This window comes from Heloderma suspectum, chromosome 2, assembly GCF_057233095.1.
Source record: "Heloderma suspectum isolate Gila_16-S chromosome 2, 16-S_ref, whole genome shotgun sequence".
Taxonomy (NCBI): domain Eukaryota; kingdom Metazoa; phylum Chordata; class Lepidosauria; order Squamata; family Helodermatidae; genus Heloderma; species Heloderma suspectum.
Genome location: NC_139459.1, coordinates 59,307,738 through 59,330,146, shown reverse-complemented (window position 1 = coordinate 59,330,146; position 22,409 = coordinate 59,307,738). Strand labels below are relative to the sequence as shown.

At 42.9% G+C, this 22,409-nt stretch overlaps 1 protein-coding gene across 1 annotated transcript in view; it reads right to left on the bottom strand.

Annotated features, from left to right (window-relative positions):
- The window catches only part of ADGRV1 (adhesion G protein-coupled receptor V1), a 391,637-nt gene that overhangs the window by 220,733 nt on the left and 148,495 nt on the right, over positions 1-22,409 (bottom strand). Inside the window, exons 53-62 of the mRNA XM_084833645.1 lie at positions 20,728-20,874; positions 18,109-18,364; positions 15,804-16,006; positions 14,236-14,412; positions 12,108-12,290; positions 8,968-9,147; positions 6,337-6,501; positions 5,644-5,761; positions 2,633-2,756; positions 860-998 (exon numbers count right to left, since the gene is read on the bottom strand). Of these exons, the coding sequence (XP_084689771.1) occupies positions 860-998; positions 2,633-2,756; positions 5,644-5,761; positions 6,337-6,501; positions 8,968-9,147; positions 12,108-12,290; positions 14,236-14,412; positions 15,804-16,006; positions 18,109-18,364; positions 20,728-20,874 (1,692 nt within the window). The remainder of the gene's footprint in view (positions 1-859; positions 999-2,632; positions 2,757-5,643; positions 5,762-6,336; positions 6,502-8,967; positions 9,148-12,107; positions 12,291-14,235; positions 14,413-15,803; positions 16,007-18,108; positions 18,365-20,727; positions 20,875-22,409) is intronic.

The window sequence follows — 22,409 nt, the reverse complement described above, 5'->3', positions numbered from 1 at the left end:
ATGTGTCCGATTACAGCCAGCTGCTGTGACTGAATGGTTAAGGAGCTGCTCTGTGGTGCTTGCAGTACAGGTTTGAGTCCAGGGAGCTTCCTCTCTTTTGTCTTTGACATGTCTGGTTTTTGGCATGGCACGCAAAATTGAGTGGGGGTATTTCCCCCCTTCCCCCTGGCAGGGACTGAGCTCACATCTCCAGTTTCCCAGCCCTGTGGTCTAGGCAAGTGAGCCGCCAGAGGCGGCTGCTGTCAGTCTCTCTGTGTGTCCCCTTGTTGTGTGTCCCGGTCCCTTCCCTTTGGCCGTTTGGCAAAGGAGCCTTTTTCTCCCTTGGTGGGTCTTGAACCCTTGTCCCAGGTGGGTTATGTGTGTTCTCTGCAAACCTCCTGCCCAGGGAGCTATGTGGCTGCTGTATTGTGTAGACTCTTCTTCCTTCCCTTTGTGTGCTGTGCTCCAAGCCATAAGCATAAGGGGATTCAAAGCCCTGCCTGCAGAGATGCCTGGGAACTCACAATAGTGGGGTTGTTACTGTCTGTGCTGCTGGAATTTGTGGAGTGGGGGTGCTATAGTGCCATCGTGTGTGTTGTGATGCAGGCGAGTGTCATGGGCCATGTCCCTGTCATCAAGGGTTCATTGGCTTGTTCTGTGTGAGAGGGTTGCCGCAGGTACAGCCCTGAATGGGCAGGTATGACGTCTGTTTTTGCACTATTTGGTGATTTTCTGAATATTGTGTTTTCCTCTCCCTTCTTCAGCTGAGCATGCACAGGTTATGGTGGCACTGGGCTGAAGTAGTAGCAGCTTATCTCTACACTGCTGCATAACTGGAGTGTAGGATTCTCGGTTAAGCATCTAATTCTATAGTTCATACCTGTATCAGTACAACAGCAGCAGACTGCCTGTCTCTCATGGTCAAAATTCCTGATATCTCAGCAAATTCTTTCTGGTCAGGTGGTGTTATATTCCAGGAGACGGTGACCTCTCCAAAAGTCCCTGGCCCACGTTCTATGCTGCAGACAACAACAGGCAGATGGTCATGTTTCAAGCTTGATTTCATGGTTTTGGTTCACCTTCAAGTACGACAAATGCCGCAGTCGATCCTAGGCAGATTTCTCAAAAAAGGCTGCAGCAAAATGATTGCTATTCTTCTGAGTGGACAAACAGTGTGTACTGGGAAAGTTATATCTTGGACCTCCAAACTTACATGATTTACTGGAAAATAAACATTAACATCAATTCATACTGTGGATGGACATATTAAAATCTGATCTTCAGCTGCATTTTCTGGATAGTATGAACTCCTCGGTATTTTGAGAGTTCTTCCAGATTGCGAATGATGGTAGTCGCAAACATGGAAGCTAAAAGGAAGAAAGGAAAAAAAAAACTCAGAAAAAAGGCACCTGTTATCATGGGCTTTTGAAGGTACCTTTGCTAGTTCTTTGTTGAAATGGCTATGCCTCCTGTGTTGATTCTAGGGTTGGGGGATAAATTCATTCAGTTCGCATTTTAATTTTAATGCAAATTTACCTAGTTTTGTACATTTAAACTACTATGCAAACCAAACCTCAGTTAAACTCATACTTCTCCAAATTTTGCAGTGGAGCTGCCCAATCAAAAATGCATACAAAAATCCATCTATTAGGGGAAATAACATTCAAAAAGGCACTATATTAAGAAAATTGCTTGTGGAAAATGTGTATATTAGGCAAAAATGCATATATTTGTAGAAATGTGCACAAAAATGCTTATGAATTTTTATGCAAACTTAAAAAAAACATTTCAAACTTGAGGATAAACCAGACTTAAGACTGGGGAAGTTCTCAAAGCTTGAGATGAACCAAATTAAAGACTGGAAAAATGAAAAACTAAGAGAATCCGAAACTGACAGAGTTGTCCAGCCCTAGTAGATTCTACTAGCACATTTAGTCTAGCAGCATTCTATAGAGCAGCCTTCCCCAAGCTGGTGCCTTCCAGATATTTTGGACTTCAACTCCCATCAGTCCAGCCAGCATGCACAATGATCAGGAATGCTGGGCCTTGTAGTAAAAAACATCTGGAGGACACCAACTTGGGGAAGTCTGCTGTAAAGGGATCAGCACACTTGATATCTAGTGTGTGGGTGTTGGCAGGCCAGTATGCTGGTCACCCACCAAAATCCAATGATCATTGAGTCTGTTAGCATCTGGAAGGACTCTGAAATTTCCCCAGCTAATTGAAAATAAAAGTGAAGACCCCCCCTGTAATGAATTAAGATATTAACTAAGTTGATCAGTTTCCCCAGATGGTAGCGATCTTCTTTGAAATATAGTCTGGATAGAAATCCAATTTTTTATATGTGTGTGTGCGTGCGCATGTGCGCGTATGCACACACATGTCCTTACTTTCAGAGGCACTGATCCTAGCATCCAATTACATGAATGGGAACTATTAGAATTATTCAGCATCTCTACAAATAAAACCATAAAAAGGTTATAAAAAACATTCTGCATTAAAAAAAATAAAAAAAATAAATCTCAAAGCTGTCGATTGTTAAAGTGTATCTTAAATAAGGGTGGGATTTTCTTCCTGGCAAATAAATATTTACATGTTTATAGATCACAACAGTAATTTACAACCAAGGCAGAGAAGTCAATGAAGTGCCTACCCAATAAAAGCAGTCCCATTATACTTTCCTATGGGTTCCCCAATTACAATATGGGTGGCTGATGAAGCTATTCCAACAGCTCCGGAAGCTCCTCTGTCTCCCAGTATAGTGATGGTGGCCATACCTGTCAATACAAAAAACTTTGCTGCTAAAAATGTTCATTGACATAACTGATAGATCTTTTCCCTTTTTATTATTATTACAGTCAAGATGCTTTACATATACTGAAAGGGAAATATATTTTTGCATGGCCATCGTGAAATAATTGAGTTCTCATTATATTGCTCAATATCACTGTACCCAATGTCTGAAAGAATGTAAATTCACAATTTGCCATAGCTATTGTCTGTATCTTGTATTAAATTGTAAAGCAATTCTTTTATCATCACTTGTTCTACAAATTATCCTTAATTTATTTTTCAGTAAGTAAACGTTAATTGGCTGAGAGATGTGAGGCCAACAGTATGTAAATTGCCAGTTTGTTTGTAATGCAAAAACTCCAGTGAACACTGACATTTCAGAAAGAAATTTGTTACACATGTTCAGGTCACAATTTTACATTTCTGCTCTGAATACCAGCTCACACCTGTTTTCAAGGGGGCCAGGAAAGAAATTAAATACAACATAATGTGATTTCTCCCTTGAAGACTGAGACACCAGGATGAATGGTGGTGTGAACATTCAGGACAACACTCTGCATTTCAAGGTCAACGACCAGCTTGACCACCACACACATTTTCAGAAGTCTTATAAATACTGTTCTTCACTGGTAAAATCCTATTTAGGAAAGTTTAATAGACTAACTGAATACTACAACCATCAAAAATAGCACAAGGCAATCTTTTATGCTCAAATTACGGAGGGAAAGCTAAGGGGGGCTTAATGAAATCCACAAGTCACAGTCCCTGATTTCCCCCAATTTGGCTTAATCATGCATCCTGTAACCTTCTAAAGACAATTGTCAAGATTCCCTTAGCCCCCACTTCACTTCAAATGCCCAAACATACACAGATGAAAGTCTTCAGACCACAGCTTTTAATCCATTACTTCACAGGGTCATGTCTACAAGGAATGCCTTCAGGGGATCCAAATGGAATTTACGAGAGTTGCCTGCCGTTTAAAGAGGGAGGCAGTCTCACTAGTCTAACTTAAGGAGGGGAGGTCTAGGGATGTGCGAAACCCCATTACCTTGCATCTGTGGGGGTCCGCGGGGGGGGGCGATCTGTCCCTCCCCCCTGGAATCCTTGCTGGCTGGCTCTGCTTTGCGGCGAGTCCGCAGAGCTGCCGGCCAGCCCCAAAGTGCCAGCGATACATAGGGATGTCAGAGAATTTCTCCACGAATCTCGGGTAGGCCGAATGCCAGCACATTCAGCCCCCCGAAATTGGTGGAGAAACGGTCTGCCATCCCCCCCCGCCCCCCCTGGGACGGGACTTACCTTTGGCGGATGTCCCTGGCGGCAGCGGCTCCGGCGGTGGTTTGGAGGCAGCAGCGGCCGGTCTTCTGACCGGCTGCCACTGCCGCCATTTCCAAGTTAAAAAAAAAAAAAAGTGATAGGCTACGTAAAAATTTACGTAGCCTATCACAGCTAGATTTTTAAAAAACACCGTGATAGGCTACGCAAATAGCGTTCCCCTTATTTTCACCATAGTCTATGTAAATGTTTACGTAGACTACACGTGCCAAAATAAGGAACGCAAATGGCAGCACCCATGGGCGCCGCCATTTGCATACGCGCGGGTTTTTTTTTCCCCACTCAGCTGTGATAGGCTACATAAAGATTTACATAGCCTATCACAGCTGACTGCAGGGACGCAAACGGCGGCAGCTACGGCCGCCGCCATTTGCGTCCCGGCAGGACTGGAGGATTCGCAGCTGGAAGGACGGGGCGCCTCCCCCCCAGCCAGAATTTCAGGGTGGAGGGACGGGGCACCTCCCCCCCGACCAGAATTTCAGGGGGGAGGGATGGGGCGCCTCCCCCCCCGGCCAGAATTTCGGGGGGAGGGACGGAGCGCCTCCCCCCCACCGCGAATCAAGCTTCGGGATCAGGTAAGGGACTTTCGTACATCCCTAGCGATACAGCTGCCATTGCTGTATCGCTGGCTGGGCGGATTGACTGTGGTGTGGCCACAAATGGCGTCCGGGATGCCATTTGCGGCTATAAAGGCCTTAGTTTAAGGTAAATGTGGCCATTTACCTTATTTACCTTAGTTTAAGATAAATGCCCCCCCCTGCTCACATTTCTGGGAGCGATACTGACCCTGGCATGGAAAGGGAGGGACAACTTGAGCTTTTAGATGTGAGGCGCAGGCGCAGGCATAAGCAAGAGGTTGCAGGAGCCGAGCTGAGGTGCTCAGCCCATTTGGCTCGACGTCAGCAGCTACACCCGGAGGCCCCATGGGAAAGATTTCCCCTCCTATTCATTAAGTTCAGAGAGTTGCCACGCTTTTCTCCAAACGGAGACCAACTGATGTGCTAACCCTTAGAAACCCCTGGTAGGCTGTTCCTTTCTCTTTCCTCTGAGTCTCAGGCAATTAGCATCTGTAAGCCTCATTAGGTTGAATGGAAATAAAGCTTTGGAAAGCATCCCTTTTGTCTGACTGTTGATTCTGGCTATTGGAGGGCTCAGAACACTACAGGGGCATTCCTGGCAGACTGTTTAAGTTCTGCCCCTGCCTGGCACCTATTAGGTCAATCTCCTGTTCGCTGCCTCTCACGGGTGCGGGGTGAGGAGGGACCCTCAAGCTCAGCCATCTGTATGTTTGTAATTGGATAAGCCAGCCTAGTCATATCTGGACTAGCCTGGGAAGACACCTCCCCCATGTCTGATAGTTCTCCTTCAGAATCTGAACTATTATCCTACTCCCTGCGCTCAGAGACAACCCTGACAACAATAGTTATGGGAAATGCCAGAATAGTAAGGAGGACTGGACCCCCTCTGGCCTCTCTGTAAATCAAGCACCGATTATATTTTGACACTGCCTCAACATGGAAATTTTGTGCATGTATTTACCGTTTATTGGTGAGATCTCTGTGTTATCACTGGACACCATCTGAACTGTATAAGTTTCATCGCCTTCCAACAGACCATCTTGAATTGCTTGTAAAAGTATGGTTTTCTGGGATTCCATCTACATTAGAATGGAACCAACAAAAGTTCATCTTAAAGCTGTCACTTGGTATTTTGACAGAGGAAAAACTTCTCTTCTAAACAGATTAGTATTTTTACCAGATAAATAATTAAAGAGTTTTAAGCTCTCACATTCTGTCAAGGAAGATTTAGCCTCTCAGCTGGGTACTTTGTCAAGCAGAAGGCACTTAATTATGAATCCAAAGAAAGACCTCCTAAAGAGAAGCAGCAAGGATCCATGGCTCACAGCAGCATAAGGAAGGCAAGCTGACAGCCCTTCTCTGGCAGCACTTAAAATCAGGCATATCTCACCATCACACAAGTTATACTGAAGAAATCTTCCTCCTTATGTTTGGATGCAGAGTAAGTGTGCAAACACATTACATTAGGATTGACCAACACAACAAGAAAGTGTCTCTATGAGTACATCTGATAGCATTCAAGAGTATTTACTCGTGTTTAAGAGTACACACAGAAGGATTGCTTTTACCTTCCATGTCCCTCAGACAGACTGGTAAATAAGTACTTAAACATGAAAGAAAAGAAAAAGGAAATACTAGCAAGCAATGGGTGTACCTCAGCAAAGAGAAGAGTTCCATTGAGAGGCATGAGATCATATTTCGCTGCTTCCTCCAGAATCCAAATAATTCGAACTTCTCCCTGGCCTCCTTGACTCCGACTTACAGTAAGAAAGACATTTGCAGCAGGATCATCAGTTGACTGGGGCTCCTTCACAGTTACCTAAAACAGCAAAAAACTGAAATGATTTAGAGTGGTGCACTGACACTGTGTCATGATTGTTGTTAGTATAGGATAAGAAGGGAAGAAAGCCACACCCTGCAACAGGTAACTGGTGCCATTAAGAAGGGCAGCACTGATCGTCCTTTCAATACCACACATGGAGTTCCTGATCCACTGCTGGAACTGCCAGTACAGCTCAAAATGGTAGATACATAGATCAAGTGCCAGGAACTGCATGCAGGCAGAAGCCTACTGTGCACACGTCACTGTTACTAGATTGAGACTAAAGCTTCCCTTCCCCCTACACTCAAAATTCTGATTGCTGACTCATGCTTCCTGTTTCTTTCATATCTTCAAGTGAGAAACATACACAATAGAACTGGTTCAACAGAGCATCAGTAGCAATATTATAACATTTGTGAGAACCACTCAACTTTTCTCCTTGTGGCATCTGGAATAGTGACTGCATTTGTAAAACAAATAAATCTGTTTATTACCTTTCCCAAAAAATTAAAAACCAACTCATCATGTACCAGTGATGGTTTCATGTGGACACAACCTAGTGTCCTTCCTATGCAACAGTCTCCTAGCAACCACAGACCTGAGGAAGATCTGAAACAAGCGTGTCTTAATATCCTGACTACAAATAACATCTAATCTCTGGTGTTAAAACCAGCTAATATGTGCCTCATTGACAATAAAGCTGTCTGCACAAAATAACTATGTACGGAAAGAAGCAAATCAATTAGATCTATCTGGCACTGGATTACAGCAGCGGAATAAATATAAGTCAAATAAGCAATTTTGAATTCGGGGGGGGGGGTCCAAATAACAGGATAACTTACTATATGCAAGGGGCTTGCCTAAGCAAAATGAAGCTAGCTTAAGTTGCTCCAAAGAAAATAAAACTGGATTGTGACACATCTTGTCACCTTTGGCCTGGAAGCAGCCATTATCAATGAGAGATGGGGCCTCTCAGGGTGAAATATGGGCCTACCATCAAACATAGCAGCACTGTGGTGAGTTCTCCTCTAACAACATGTACAATTTACTCAGTGTGGTAATATCATCACACTTTGTGTCTCTCCACTTAACAGTCTGTTCACTGGCAAGGGTAAGGGAATTGCACCACATGATGACATCAACACATGGGGTTATTACACTTACTACACATTGTGATGGCGGAAGAGGATGTAGTTTTGCTTCCAGGTACCCATTTATGGCAAGGGTGGGCCTTCCAGAAGTTTTGGCTAGGGCTGTTTCCTGCATAACCAATGGTAAGGGATCATGAGAGCTGTAGGCCAAAACATCTCAGGGCCACCTAAATCGCCCCCTTGATTTATGGCCCTAAAAAAAATAGCCTTGACAAAAGTTTTTTTTTTTTTAAAGGATGACCAATAAAATATATTAAAGGATAACCATATTGCCTCTGTGCCCATCATCTGAACAAGGCAAAGAATAAAGGAGAGCACACAGCCTGTATGCTGCACTGACTGACAGGATGTTTCACTCCACTTTCCAGTTTACTCAAAACACATGCCAATATTGGGCAGAAGGAGCGCACATCTCTCCTAACCCCATGCCTTCTTATGGAGAACTAACCCCCATTTCAAAAACCACACCTTTACACTTTAGCTTTGGTGTATAGCACATTCCTTACAATTGATACATTTAAAAAAACCTCATGATTTATTTCTAAAATGTATTAGTCACCCTATAGCTAAAAGCTCTTGGGGCAACATAAAATAAAAGCATAAATAAAATCCAAAATCCACATTAAAAACCAAACAGCCCACTAAAACACTCAATTAAAAGCAGCAATCAATTAAAAGCAACAGAAGCTAAAATAGGCAACAGAAAAAAGGAAAAAACCCTAATATATAAAGATAAGTGCACAAAGACAGAAGATTAAAAGGACTGGAAGAGCAAAACAGCTTTGCCTGGCACTGAAATGATAACAAAGTAGGTGCCAGGTGGACATCTCTGAGGAGAGTATTAGAGAATTGAAGGGGTGCTACTGAAAATAAATATATTGCCTATTTTGTTTAGATTAGGGGTGTGCAATACATAGCCCATGGGCCATGTGCAGCCTTCTGCTATGCCCCCAATTAAAAAAAAAACACATTAAGGAACAAAATGGGGCTCCATAGCAGCTACAGAGTGCTAAAAGAGCACTCGCAAACAAGCTAAACATAACCCCTTTAATACTACTAAGCACTAGTGGCTTGATGCCAAATTTCAGCAGCAAACCAGTGATCTTTTTAACAATATATATATATCCCCAACAGTGTGGTCCTGGGGGTGGGATCCCAGGCACAACAATGGCCCCAGGACCTCCAAGCTGCCCACCCCAGTTTAGATTAACACTTTATCAAACCTTGAGTTATATCTTTAAGGAATTGTTGATTGAGTAACGACACACAGCCACACAAACATTCCCAAACGAACCATCCTGCTCACACTTACATGCTTTTCTTCAAACCCGAATACCCCAACAGGAGAGTCATTTGGTGGAATGGCAACAGTCACCTGCACATCTTCTCCTAATCTGGCACCACCTGTCACTCTAAGTAAGGTGACACTAAATGTCTCCAAAAATTCAACAATGTCATCATCTATGATGGTGATTTCTATCACTCCTGTCACCTGTAAAAATTAAGCACACACAATGGAAATTATTATCATTATGACCAGAATGCTGAAACTCAAGAAACTCAGATGATAACAATTTCTGAAATGGAAAAGACTACAGATTTTTTTTAACTGGACATGAACCCTAGGGAGAGCGAAGTGGTTTCCAACCTAAGTCAGGAAGAAATATAAGCACCAGACAAAATAATTCCTTTTGGGAAAGGAGGAACATTAGTCCAGTCTATCAAATTTCAGTTAACACCAACAGTTAAGCACCTATCTCAAAACACAACTGCACAATATCCTCTTCAGTATCCTTACCATTAGGCCCCGATGAGCTCAGTGCAGACAACGGTTCCATAATGGCAGAACTTTGGGGCAAAAGTCCAGGGTCCCTTCCAACAGAATAAGCAGGAAAGCCCACAAACACAGCTTACTTACCACATTTTGAAGTAAGTGACTTAATACACATGACCATCTAAGGGGTGGGGGGGCTTTAAGATAATTTAGTCCCAAGTCTGAAATGACTTAGCTGCATACCTGAATACAGAAGGGCATCAGCTTTTGTAAAATGTAAAACAGATGCTTATTATTAATCTAAAAAGCTGTTACAGGGACAGTTCTGAGAGGCAGGGAGTTGTCATGGAAATGTATTCAAAGGGATTTCTGCACTGCAACTTTCCCCAATTTTATTTGAAACTTTCGCAGTGAATTAAGGAACACAGCGGGGGGAAATCCCCTATGAAGAACAATTTTTTTCCTGGTACTCCCACAAAATCAATCACACAGACTGCACAGTCATTGCTGATACCGAGAGTTGGATGTACTATGTGCATAAAAAATGAATTTTGAGACCCATATAAAATTATGTTTGCTTTTGGGGTGCAATTTTTCTGTTTCTCCTCCACATGGGCACTCGGAGCTATGCAGGGCACTGAAGCCCTATCCTATGACCACTGGAAGTATTGCTGAGCCATCCTTTACCTACACACTTTCAAGCTTATCTTGACTGCAAGGTAAAAAAAAAAAAATGAAATTGACACTCTCAGAATACTGAGTTCTGAGCCCAGTAGCAATTTTGCACTTGTATGGGCTTCCACATAGCTCTGTTGATACTTCACTGTACCCTACCTGAGAAGCGAACTGCAGGGAGGAGTTGGGGACTAGGGATGTCAGAAGAATCTGTCCAGGGGTAGAGCTCACCGAGCTTTCATCAGCTCGCCCCCCCCCCCTCGCCGGAGTTCAGCTTGTTTCTCTGTGAGCTGGCCCAACTCGAGCTGCATAAAGTAAGCCAGTTTGCAGATTTCTATTTTTAAAAAAAATATGCATAAGAAATTTGCATGAATTGCAGCTGAAATTTGCATAATTTACCCAAATTTCAGCTGTTACTTGCATAATTTGTGCAAATTATGACTTCAGTTTGCACAAATTTCTTTTGATGCATATTTTTTTAAAACCTGAAAAGTTCCTGGATTTCAGGAAAACCACACAGCTCGGCCCACAAATACAAGCTGAGTCGGGTGCTCACCAGAGGTCCACTGAGCCCCCAAAGGGCTGGATTTCACAATTATGGATATCCCTACTGGGGACCAGCATCAGCCCCCCCGTAAGCAAGTGCTGCAGGGGTTGTTAGCGTATCTAATACTCTTCCAATCCCTTTTACCCCTCTACATGTTTGTGCAGTATAAGCCTCATTGAGTTTGGTGGGGTTTGTTGTTGTTTATTCATTCAGTCGCTTCTGACTCTTCGTGACTTCATGGACCAGCTCACATCAGAGCTTTTTGTTGGCTGTCGCCACCCCCAGCTCCCCCAAGGTCAAGTCCGTCACCTCCAGAATATCATCCATCCCTCTTGCCCTTGGTCGGCCCCTCTTCCTTTTGCCTTCCACTTTCCCTAGCATCAGCATCTTCTCCAGGGTGTCCTGTCTTCTCATTATGTGGCCAAAGTACTTCAGTTTTGCCTTTGATATCCTTCCCCCAAGTGAGCAGTCTGGCTTTATTTCCTGGAGTATGTACTGGTTTGATCTTCTTGCAGTCCAAGGCACCCTCAGAATTCTCCTCCAACACCACAGTTCAAAAGCATCTATCTTCCTTCACTCAGCCTTCCTTATGGTCCAGCTCTTACAGCCATAGGTTACTACAGGGAATACCATTGCTTTAACTATGAGGACCTTTGTTGTCCGCATTTGTTGGTGGGGTTTACTCCCAGTGAAATATATAGGGGACTGCAGTCTCAAGCAGCTACCTACTGCATTACCAGGAGGAAAGCTTCCCCTGTCACCATGGATTGGCAACTGGAAGGAGTCCAGAATTCTTTATTCCATGTGAATGTCTGCATGAGGAATAAAAAGCTGTGAATACAAGTGCTTATCAAAACAAACAAACGAAGGGGTGGTTTCAAACAACTCCTTCATGTTGCCAGCTATATTGTGATACTGCTTGAGACTGCGATCCTAGAGCAGTATCCAATATTCCCACTGCACCTCCACTAATTCCACTGTGCATGCCGGACCCACCACTAGTGCAACACGAAATAGCACTTCCTACAGCAACCCTGGAAACGAGCGGAAATGCTTGTTTCCGGGATGGGACAGGTCAGCAGAGCTCCCTTCTGTGAGCTTAGCTGACCTGCCCCATTTCAGAAATGAGCATTTCTGCTCTTTTCAGCTCCTTCTGGAACAGCTGTCTCCCCACTGAGCTAGTGGTGGGTCCTGCTAGTGCGCAGGAAGGATTGGATATTGTCCCTAGTATATACACTTACCTGGGAGTAAGGCCCACTGGACTCAGTGAGGCCTTCTTCTCAATAGGCATGCATAAGATTGTGCTGTGAATGTGGTTTATAAAAAATGAGCAAAGTGAAAGGGGCTTTCACACGATTAACTGCAATCACCATGTGAGGAACATGGCCATGAAAATACAGAAACTGAAGAGGGCAGGATGATCAAAAAATGTGTGTGAATTTCTGCATCAGCATACTTGTCCATCAGCAAATGTAAGGTTCCCAAATGATGGTGTGAAGTCTTCCAGGCTAGCAGTGGCAGGTGTGGCTTCCCAGTACAGATTTACTAATCCAAACTTTCCTGCCCTTCGAGCAACTGGTAGCTTCAGAACATTATCTGGTGGAGGTACCTCGTAACCAGCCACTGTTCCACTCATGTCCTGGAAAGAAAGCAAAATTAAATTAATACTTTGGACAATTATTCAGAGCATTATAATGACTGCATTTGACATAGAAAATAGGGAAAACAAACTACGCATTTTCCCTGATGCTAGGGTGGTTTGTTCAGATGCTTCCAGATACACCAGTCAGCCCCCCCACACACACACACTATCTTAATTCTCCATTTATATTATCTAAAGATTCTAAAAACATCCAGCATTATAATATCTGATCCAAAACAGTAATATTCTCCAATGCCATATAAAGACTGTTAGACTAATGGCCAGAAGCAAACATTTTGATATATTAAAAGGCACCAGCCCAATTCAGGGGCATTAGTCAGATGTAGACCAATGCATGAGCAGGAAACCAGGATGCATTGACTAGCCCTGCCCCTGACAGCACATGGGCAGATTAGCCCTCCTCCTGGTATCCACATATATACTGAGAATGCCTGGAGGGATGGAGCCTGTGGAGAATCCCCCACCCCACCCCACCCCACCCCCCGTCCTAGGTTATCCTACCACCACATTCACTTCTGCTACCGCCATAAAACCACACCCCTTTATTGAACATATCCTTGTTACCTAAGGTAGCTGGTCATTAAGCATGAGAGAAATAGGTCAGAGGTAGAGATATAGTAAATAAAGATATGAAATATTTTATTAAAAGGAAATAGAACAAGAAAGCTTACATTTTGTGGCTACTGTTACTGTAAAACAAGGCTTCTATGTTGTTACTGCCACCACCAATCAGGTTATGGAAGCTACCATTCCTAGCCCTAACCAAACCTAAGCCAATTCCCCTATCAAGCTCCACCCCAGTGAAATCACAGACCTTGTACCGAGGGCTTGCTATGTAGTACTCCTTCTAGTAATGTTTGACGACCACCCGGGACCTTTAATGCAGTTTACCAGACTTCCTTTGAAGTCTTCAATCTGGTCCAACAGCTGCTCTGTCTTCAGACCTCCACCATCTGTTACCCAGGCCTCGGCTCTTCCTGAAAGCTGCTTTTGGAGTCTTCTCCATACTTACTGGCCTTCTTCTACTTCCACTTTGCCAGCTTTCAGCTTGGCTTCATGGTCTAGCTGCTGTTTCCTCAGGCTCTCAACCTCTCCTGAAGACATTCTTTCACTGCCACTGTTCCCTGGTGACACTCAGACAAACATCCTACAGATGTCTCTAAACAGCTCCTTATATTTGCTCCACTCAGAACCCTCCAGCCCGTCAGCTCTGGTTGGCCAACATTCCAGTTCCAATTTGCCAGATCCAATAGTTGTTGACACCAGATACAGCCTTTAGCCCACTCTGACCTTCTATTACTATCCTACTATGAATTCTAGTCCCAGAGTACAAAAAGTCAGTGACTACTTATTCACCAATGCAGTCCTCATTCCCAGTGCCTGAGCCCATTAAATTCCTCACATATTGCCATTGCCACTGGAATTCTTTGACCTTTGTCGGCCCTTCCTTGACTCCTTAAATCTCAGAGCTATCATTCCTTTACCCACTGCTGTGGCTAACTGAGCAGAGGCTATACATACTGAAAATTTCCTGAAGCAAAAGTTCTTTTCTAGGCTTAGAGTCTGCCTCAGCTCCCTTAGTGGTAAGGTCCAACATATCAGCTCAATCCAAATAATCATATCTTGACCATGGTTTGAAACTGGTGCAGGATCCTGGCTTGTCCTGAAGCTGGTACCCTTGAAGTCTCAATTCAGATGAAATGGGAAAGAAACTATATTTAATCATGGGCTTCCTAGTTTAACTGTGGCACACGCAAAGTGCCTACATGCCTGGGGGAAAGACTTGTGTATGTTTCACTTTGTTAAGCTGAGATATGATAGTCCAAACCAGCTCTCTATCTCCAAATGGTCAGTCTCAGATGATTTAGACAAAGAGTAGTAACAGCAGAGCAGCATTGTCATTTTTTCAGTTTGCTCTCACCTTGGTAGCATGGAAATGAAATATTCCTCTGGGATCATCATTCTCTTCTATCATTATCTCAGCTATTTCCAAGCCAAGTCTTTTCACACTTGGCTGCCCTCCAGTAAGAGAAGAGTCCAGCAACTGCACGCTGCTAATATTGATTACAAATCCCTCCTGGAATTCTGGAACATTATCCTGTAGGGGGGGAAGTGTTTTTAAAGGGGGGGGGACTAGGCATGTCGCAACTCCTACTAGTCATCGTCCCCTTACCAGCCCCAGGCAGTCTGGCAGTGTGGTTACTTAGTCAAGCCAACCATGCAGACAGCAAAGGTGCAGAAAAGAGTGCTTAATTCGTAATAAATCTCAACTTTAATTTCAAATGTATTACAATAATGGTGCATCGGAGTTGGGGTTTCTTATACCTACAGCAATTCAAAACAGCCTAAATTTGAAGGATGGACCGAATAATTAAGAGTAAAGCAGCACTTGTATAGAGAACTGCTAAATATCATTCTCAGGCAGCTGGGAGGAACAAATAATAAGTCAGAAAAGTATCAGGCTTTTGGCCTGGAGGAGATGATGGTATCTCATCTCAAACTCAGAATTACTGGTGGTTGCCAGTTTTTTCTCCAGACTAAATAAATGAGGAATTGCAGCAGTAAAATTTACTGACAGCATTAAAGCTAAGCTAATTTTGGGTCTAATTTAAAAGTCATATCTGGATGTGCAGCAGTAAAACAAAAACATAAACATGAAACAAACCTACTTGACTAAGGCATGTCTGGGTTCTATGCCACAGAGCCCATGTATGTGTATACAATGGAGGCAGTTGATGCACACATGAAAGAGAGGGCACACAGAGATTTGCTGATTCTAGTTGAAAGGTATGAGGCAACTCTTGTTTTCAGAGATTAAGAATCACAGAATCATAGAATAGTAGGGTTGGAAGGGGCCTACAAGACCATCAAGTCCAACCCCCTGGCTCAATGCAGGAATCCAAGTCAGAGCATCCCCAACAGATGGCTGTCCAGGCTCATCTTGAATGCCTCCAGTGTGGGAGAGCCCACTATCCCTAGGTAATTGATTCCATTGTTGTATTGCTCTGCCGGAATCTGGCTTCCTGTAACTTGAGCCCATTAATTTGTGTCCTGCATTCTGGGATGATCGAGAAGAGACCCTGGCCTTCCTCTGTGACAATCTTTCAAGTGCTTGAACAGCGCTATCATATCTCCCCTCAGTCTTCTCTTCTCAAGGCTAAACGTAACCAGTTCTTTCAGTCTCTCATAGGGCTTTGTTTCCAGTCCCCTGATCATCTTTGTTGCCCTCCTCTGAACCCTCTCCAGCTTGTCTGCATCCTTCTTAAAGTGCGGTGCCCAGAACTGGACACAGTACTCCAGATTAGGGACACATTAAGATTCTTGTGCCTCGAAGGCACTGCTGCATTGAATCATGGATATTCTGATAAAGTTTTAAATTATGAAGTACTATTTTTATACAATAAATCATATCGACCAGAAAAAATATATTTGCAGCATTCATAACCATTCAATTGCTCAGAACCTGAACATATCTTTTCAAATACTCACTGGCAAAATGGCTACAGTTACCGAAGCTATTGTCATGTTCTCTGCCATAATAACTGTCTTGTTTTCCAACCTATAATCTTCATTTTCCATAGCTTGGTTGACAAGAGGGAGTGAAAAAATAGGCCTGGGTATCAACTGCACACTAAAATCTCCAACAAATCCTTGTTCTCTGAGAATATGTAAAGTAACAAAAGTTGATTTCCCTGAAAAGATTGAAGAACAAATTTGTAATAGAGTTATGTACAGGTCTATGATATAATTCTTGAAATAGTTGATTTAGTTTCTTCTACCTCAGTGAGCTAAAGTTGCCATATTATGAAATTCCTGAAACAATCATGGACAAAATGTGAGGCTAATATCACTTTAGAATACTCCAGAGAATGAAGAATTTGAAAAGAGGCGGAACATTATACACTGGAGTTCAAGAAACAGCATGTGCTCCATAATTTTAAACAAAGCCTACAGAACATTTTGTTATTACTTATTTGTACCTTTTTCATTCATCTCCCTGTCACTCCCAATCCTATCAGTACATTTTACTCTCCTTAACTCCAAAATCACAGTTAAAATTATATAAGACACGTCCCCTGATGGAATGAGTCAGCCAACAATAGTTGGAATTTGCCTTTCTTTGCTTCATTTTCTCTGATCTTGAAGTCACAAATGTCAAACATGACTAACTGAACTAACATAACAGTGATGACTCATCTCTCTTCCAAGAAATGACATTTGCTTCAGAGCCCAGGAAATCTGATCAATCAGGATATGACTGAAAGCCCGGGGCTTAGGACAAAAATCAAGAAATTTGCCAAAGCAATGAAGCAATAAAAGTAAATATTGTTTTAAGGTGTCTCACATGAATGCTGGCCAAAAATGTTGGCCAAAAATAAAATTAGTATTTGAGAAATACCAGCCCATCACATAAGACTCAGTGAGAGCATGCGTGTCATCCCCAGTCACCCAGTGTGCTGTCCCTGCCTCCTCCATCCACGCAGTTTGGCCCAGAGTCAGCACGGCCCAAGCATGTAATGCCCTATGCATGTAGTATCCCACATTCAGAGGCCTCAATCACATGGCTGATTCTCTGGATATTTTTCAGGGAACTTAAAGCACAGATGAGGCTCACATGCATCTGAGTTTACACATACAAACTGACTTCTAACAAGAAATCCACATGTGGAAAGTGCGGAGGGGAGGGATCACCCTTGCTTCACTCCATACAGTGGGCAGGGCTGGCTCAAAGACAGTGTCCAAACCAGCCCATTATCTCGGCATATATTATATTGCATAATATAGCATACTGCAGATGGAGATCGAGGTTGAGAGAACATCGGTTTGCCTATGGCCACCAATAAATTTAAAACTGAAGTGAGATTTAAACCACTCTCTTCTGTAGAGGAAATATGTATGTCAGCAAAACTTCATATAAAGTGAAAATGCCCGAAGTGTGCAAGATTCTTATGGACAAACAATTGGAAACAATGATGTAGAATTTGTATGTCATAGAATCATAAAAGAGCCTGGAGTTCATGAAGTTTACAACTCAATTTAGCTTTTTGACACAAAGGACTTATGCCCCCGCCACCCTTTCCTCCCCATTGATTCCTTCCCACAAGTGGTTGGTCCTGCCAATTCCATTGTGCAAGTGGGACCCAAGGGGAAAGCTTCGAAATGAGCAGATTTCCCTTACGTGACCTCCACCGACCTGCCTCCTTCCAGAAATGAGTGTTTCTGCTCATTTTGGGTTGTCCCAGAAGCACTAAGTAAGGGATGAGCAAGCAGTCAGGGCCTCTTACACAATGCAATTGACAGGGCTGAAGCGAATGGGCGAGGGCAGAAGCGCCCCGTTGGATTCTACCCATTATCTAACACTATGCAAATGAAAATGTGCCACAATCACAGAAAAAGATTGGGCAACATGTATCCATCTCAATATGTGGTTCAGCAAAGCAAATCTAGGTGGCTCAACCATGTGAGCCAAGCACTGCTCCACATGGGAAGGTAGAAACATTTTATGAGGCACTCATAAGATATTCTGGATTCAGGGACAGATACCCAAGTAAAATATATATGCATGAAAAGTGAATGCATATTTCAAACATGTATTTTCTCTTCAGGATATATGGATTCCACTGGTGTGCCACTGCATCTCAGAGGTATTTTTTTTAATATATAAAAAAATAAAATGTAATATTAAAGCCTGCAAGTGTGAACCAAAATACTGACTAAAGCTGAAACTGTTTTCAGAAAGAGATTTGGGAAGATATATTTGTTTTTCTCCAGGAAGAACACAGAATTGACTCACCTTCAGGTTCTGCTACCTTAACGTAGAGAGAATCTGTGTGCCATCCCACTATACCATAAGGAGAGTCGTTAGGCAAAATGGTAAGTACAGCTTTTGCTCTGTTTGGGTCAATGGTAGCTCCTCTGTTAGGATCCTGAATGCCCATAGTGGTGACATGGGTGAGAGTTATAATCACTGTCTCTGCAACTTCAGAAATGACATCTGCAAGGACTGTTAAGGTGATTGTGGACAAGGCTTGACCTTCTGAAAACGTAATCTAAATATTTTTTAGGGGAAAATATGTAACAGAATATTCTTTAAGTTACTGATAGGATAACACAATGATTGAGGACACAATCCAGCTCATGTTAAAACACTTCAGTAGATTTTAAATTGAGAGATTTGTTTGATTCTCCCAATGAATGGGACTTCAGCATGTTTTAACATTGGCTAGATGGTGCCCTTAATTTCATTAAAACACAATCAAATCGTATAGCATGAATTAACTGTACATTTTAAAGATACGTATGTACTAATGTGGAAAGACATATCATTAAACCAGGAAAAAAGCCAATAAACAAAATGGTTTTCCGTTCAGTGTGAACCTGATTTAACTACAGTGAAACAGTGACATGTATTAGCATTCAGTGTAAGTGAGAACAAAATTTTAAACCCTGTTGGTCATGCCTTGAGGTACTGATCGTCAACAACTGTTGAATATGGCCCACCTGAATATATCAGTCTTCACCTGATATATTGTGAAGTCAGTCTTCAGCATTTTTAAAAAATGAGTATCCATTTTCTTAAGCTAGGAGGAAATGCTATCAAGACCATTTAATACTAATTAGGTTTGCGGTTTTCTGCTTTTCAGTACTAGGAAAGAAGTACAGGGTTGTTTCTGAAAATCCTTCTGCAACACTCCAGCTCTGATCCCATGCCGTTCAAGAGGGTCCCCTGGCCCAATTTATTTTTATTTTATTATTGCATTTATATCCCACCTTTTTTCCTCTTGCAAGGAACCCAAGGTGGCTTAGATTATCCTCCTCCTTTCCATTTTATCCTCACAACAACAACCCTGTGAGGTAGGTTGGGCTGAGAGTGTGTGACTGGCCCACAGTCACCCAGTGAGCTCCCATGGCTGAGTGGGGACTAGAACCCAGATCTCCCAGCTCCCAGTCCAACACTCTCGCCACTACACCACACTGGCTCTCCCAACCCTCAGGAGTGGCTTTTCAAGGGTTGCAGAGAGCTGCAGTAGGGAAGAAGGGGCAGGGACATCCTGTTATACAAGTGGAGCTCCATTTGGGCTTCCCTGGATCCTACTGTTCTAAAATGAACGAGGTTTATCTTTCAATTATTTTAGTTAGATTGAGAGTCGATACTGGCTTGGATTCAGTGGACTGACAGGGCATGCGGAAGACACTTCTGCCCAGGCAAGGAGAGGTCCATGCTTTAGGCCACTATCTCCTTCCCACTGCAGCTCCCTATGTCATATCCCATAACATTCTGCAGGGTCGTCTGACTACTACTACTGCTACTACTATTATTATGCTTTAAGAACATTAAACTATATTACTATTATGATCAGGATCAAAGGTTTACTATATTGTTTTGTAGATAATGAATTCCTTAATCATTCTTTGTTTTCTGTTTTCCCCCTGTATTTTAAGAAAATTAAATAAAATATTATCTAAAAAGAGTGTAGTTCATGCAGAGCACAAGGGCTACAACAGGAAGGGGGAGGCAGAAAAGCTCCTTTCCATAAGCAGAACTTCATTTTTAGAGTGATTCCGGACAGAGGGCTCCTAGTGCTACTAATCAAAAGGCACTGTGTAGCTATTTCATCTTTTCCTCCTTAGAGCACAGTCCCATGGCCCCTAGAAGCATCCTAGGAGTGATTTCAGAAGAGGGGATCTGCAGTCGGACCCCAGTCCTTCCTGGCCCCTCCCAGCCATTATGGATAGGTCCATGGTGGCTCCCTCTGCCAAGGTCAGGAGGGAAGCAATGGAAGTGTCAGGGTGTGCTACTGGGCAGGGAGGGGAGCAGCCATGGATCTACTGGATCCAATGTCCTCTCAGCCCCCATCCCCGCCCACAATAAGGAGAGTGATTTGGGCAGGTTTTGGAACCTGTCTAACAAAGAATGCCTTTAAGGAGGTTGGAAAGGCAAAACGAACCTCTGTCATTCTTCCCAGCAACAGCCCAACAGGGCATAGCATGATCAGGCACCTCCAACATTGAAGTGCTTCATCCTTTGGGCTCATAGCCCACAGGATTGCTCTCTTGATGGTTTTTTTGTGGAAAGAAAAAAGACAGAATAAGTGGTGAGAAAACATGGGGGCTGTTATAAATGGAAACACTGTCTGGATCCCCATAAGACTCCACATTTGAGGCCGTGCAACTGCAGGGGGAAAGCGTCTCCTGGAACCACCTGAAGTTTCTTAGATCCAACTCATCATCCATTACACTAGAAGTCAGTATGAGAACCAAACTTTTCTAATTTAAACTTTTAGCAAATATGCTTTTCTGTGCTTAAATATGCAACTTACTAATTAATTACATTACTAATTACTAACATGCTAGTATAATTAGAGCTTTACATATTTTCTGCAACGAATGTTTTGTTCATCAAAATACATACCACTCCTGAAGTTGGAAATACATCATTAACGCTCCCACCAGCCTCCCACTGAACTGCAACACGTCCATAGGTACTAATTAAGCGTTCAATATTCAAGGTGATCAAGGTATCCTGCTCCAATTCTTCTACTTGTTTAAATAAGGATTTCTAAAAATGCACAAATGAAGTAGAAAAACATGTAAGTGACTTAACAGCTTTGTGTAAAAGTTATATAAATTCTAAATAGTACTCAGAGACTGGGTTCCCCATTTGTAATTCACAAATCAATGTATAACCAATTTTATAAATAAATTAGTCTGATGTTTTCAAAAATTCTCACACCTTTCATGATGAATAGCAACTAAGCTGTTGGGCCTGAACTAGAGACACCTCAGTTTGGATTCTTGTGTAGCCATGAAACTCAGGTGACCTTGGGACAGTTGCTATCTCTCAAACCAATTTACCTCACAGGTTTGTTGTATGGATAAAATGAGGGGGGCTGTAATCCATGTGTAGCGCCCTAAGCTCCTTGGGGAAAGAGTGGGTGGGATACAAATGTGAGAAATACAATAATAAATTGTCACTTTCATTGATAAGCTTATTTTTGGTAACATCCAGTGGTGCAGCTGGGTGATTGTAGGCCCTTGACTTAATGATTTTATGTGGCCTCCTTTTAAATGGCCATGTGTATTACTTCAGTTATGAAGCAACTAACATTCCTTTTCTCCCCTCTCTGCCATTCCATGCTTCAAAAGGAAGGAAGGAAGGAAGGAAGGAAGGAAGGGAGGGAGGGAGGGAGGGAGGGAGGGAGAGAAGGAGAGAAAGGAGAAGGAAAAGGAAAAAGTCTTTGCCAAAAATGAATATTCTGATCATGTACAGTTTTGCATTTTTAACTCATCATAGCACCATTATGACTAGAGCCGTGTGCAAATGGCCTCTTGAAATTTTCCCCCTTTCTTGTGAGCAGAGAAATTTTGGAGACCATTTCACCGAATTTCTCCAGGGGGAGGAGAAATTCTCCACAGTTTCTCCCAGGTAGGGCTCCCCACTGGCAGGGCTTGTAGCATAGCTTCTTTCCTTTTTGTTAAGGGTTTGGGAGGTTTTTCATGCTGCAACAGCATCAACTGTCTTGGCAGGCTGGCCCCTAGTTTGCATCCACCACAGTGCAGGTGGGGGCAGTGTTGTGCCTTGTTCTAGGGATGAGGTGGAGTTAGCACTCTGCCAAAATCTCTCCTCCAATTCCCTGAAAGCTTTCTCCGCCCCCCCCCCCCCGCTCCAAAAGAGGCTTCCATTGTTCTGCCTCATTCAGGATGTTTTATAAGGTATTTTTGTGGTGTTTTTGAGCTTACCTAATCACAGCTAGCCTCCCAGGCTGCCTGCACATCCTGATCTGAAAAAGCCCCATGGGAGGAATTACCTCATGGTGCCTTAAAATGGGCTTTAATTGAAGTGTAGGAAGCTGAGGAAGCTACAGGCAGCCAGAGAGATGACTGTACAATGAAAAACAGGACACTTGTGCTCACTCCTCAGCCACCAAGTAAGCCAAGTAAGGTAAGCCCAAGAAACCTACACCCAACCCATGAGAATTTCTCCAAAATTTCTTCACCACTGAATTTCTTTTTGAAAGCAATTTCTCTTCCATCAAATTGAATGAGAATGGTCAAAAAAATGTGGGAGAAATTTTTGGCACAGCACTAATTATG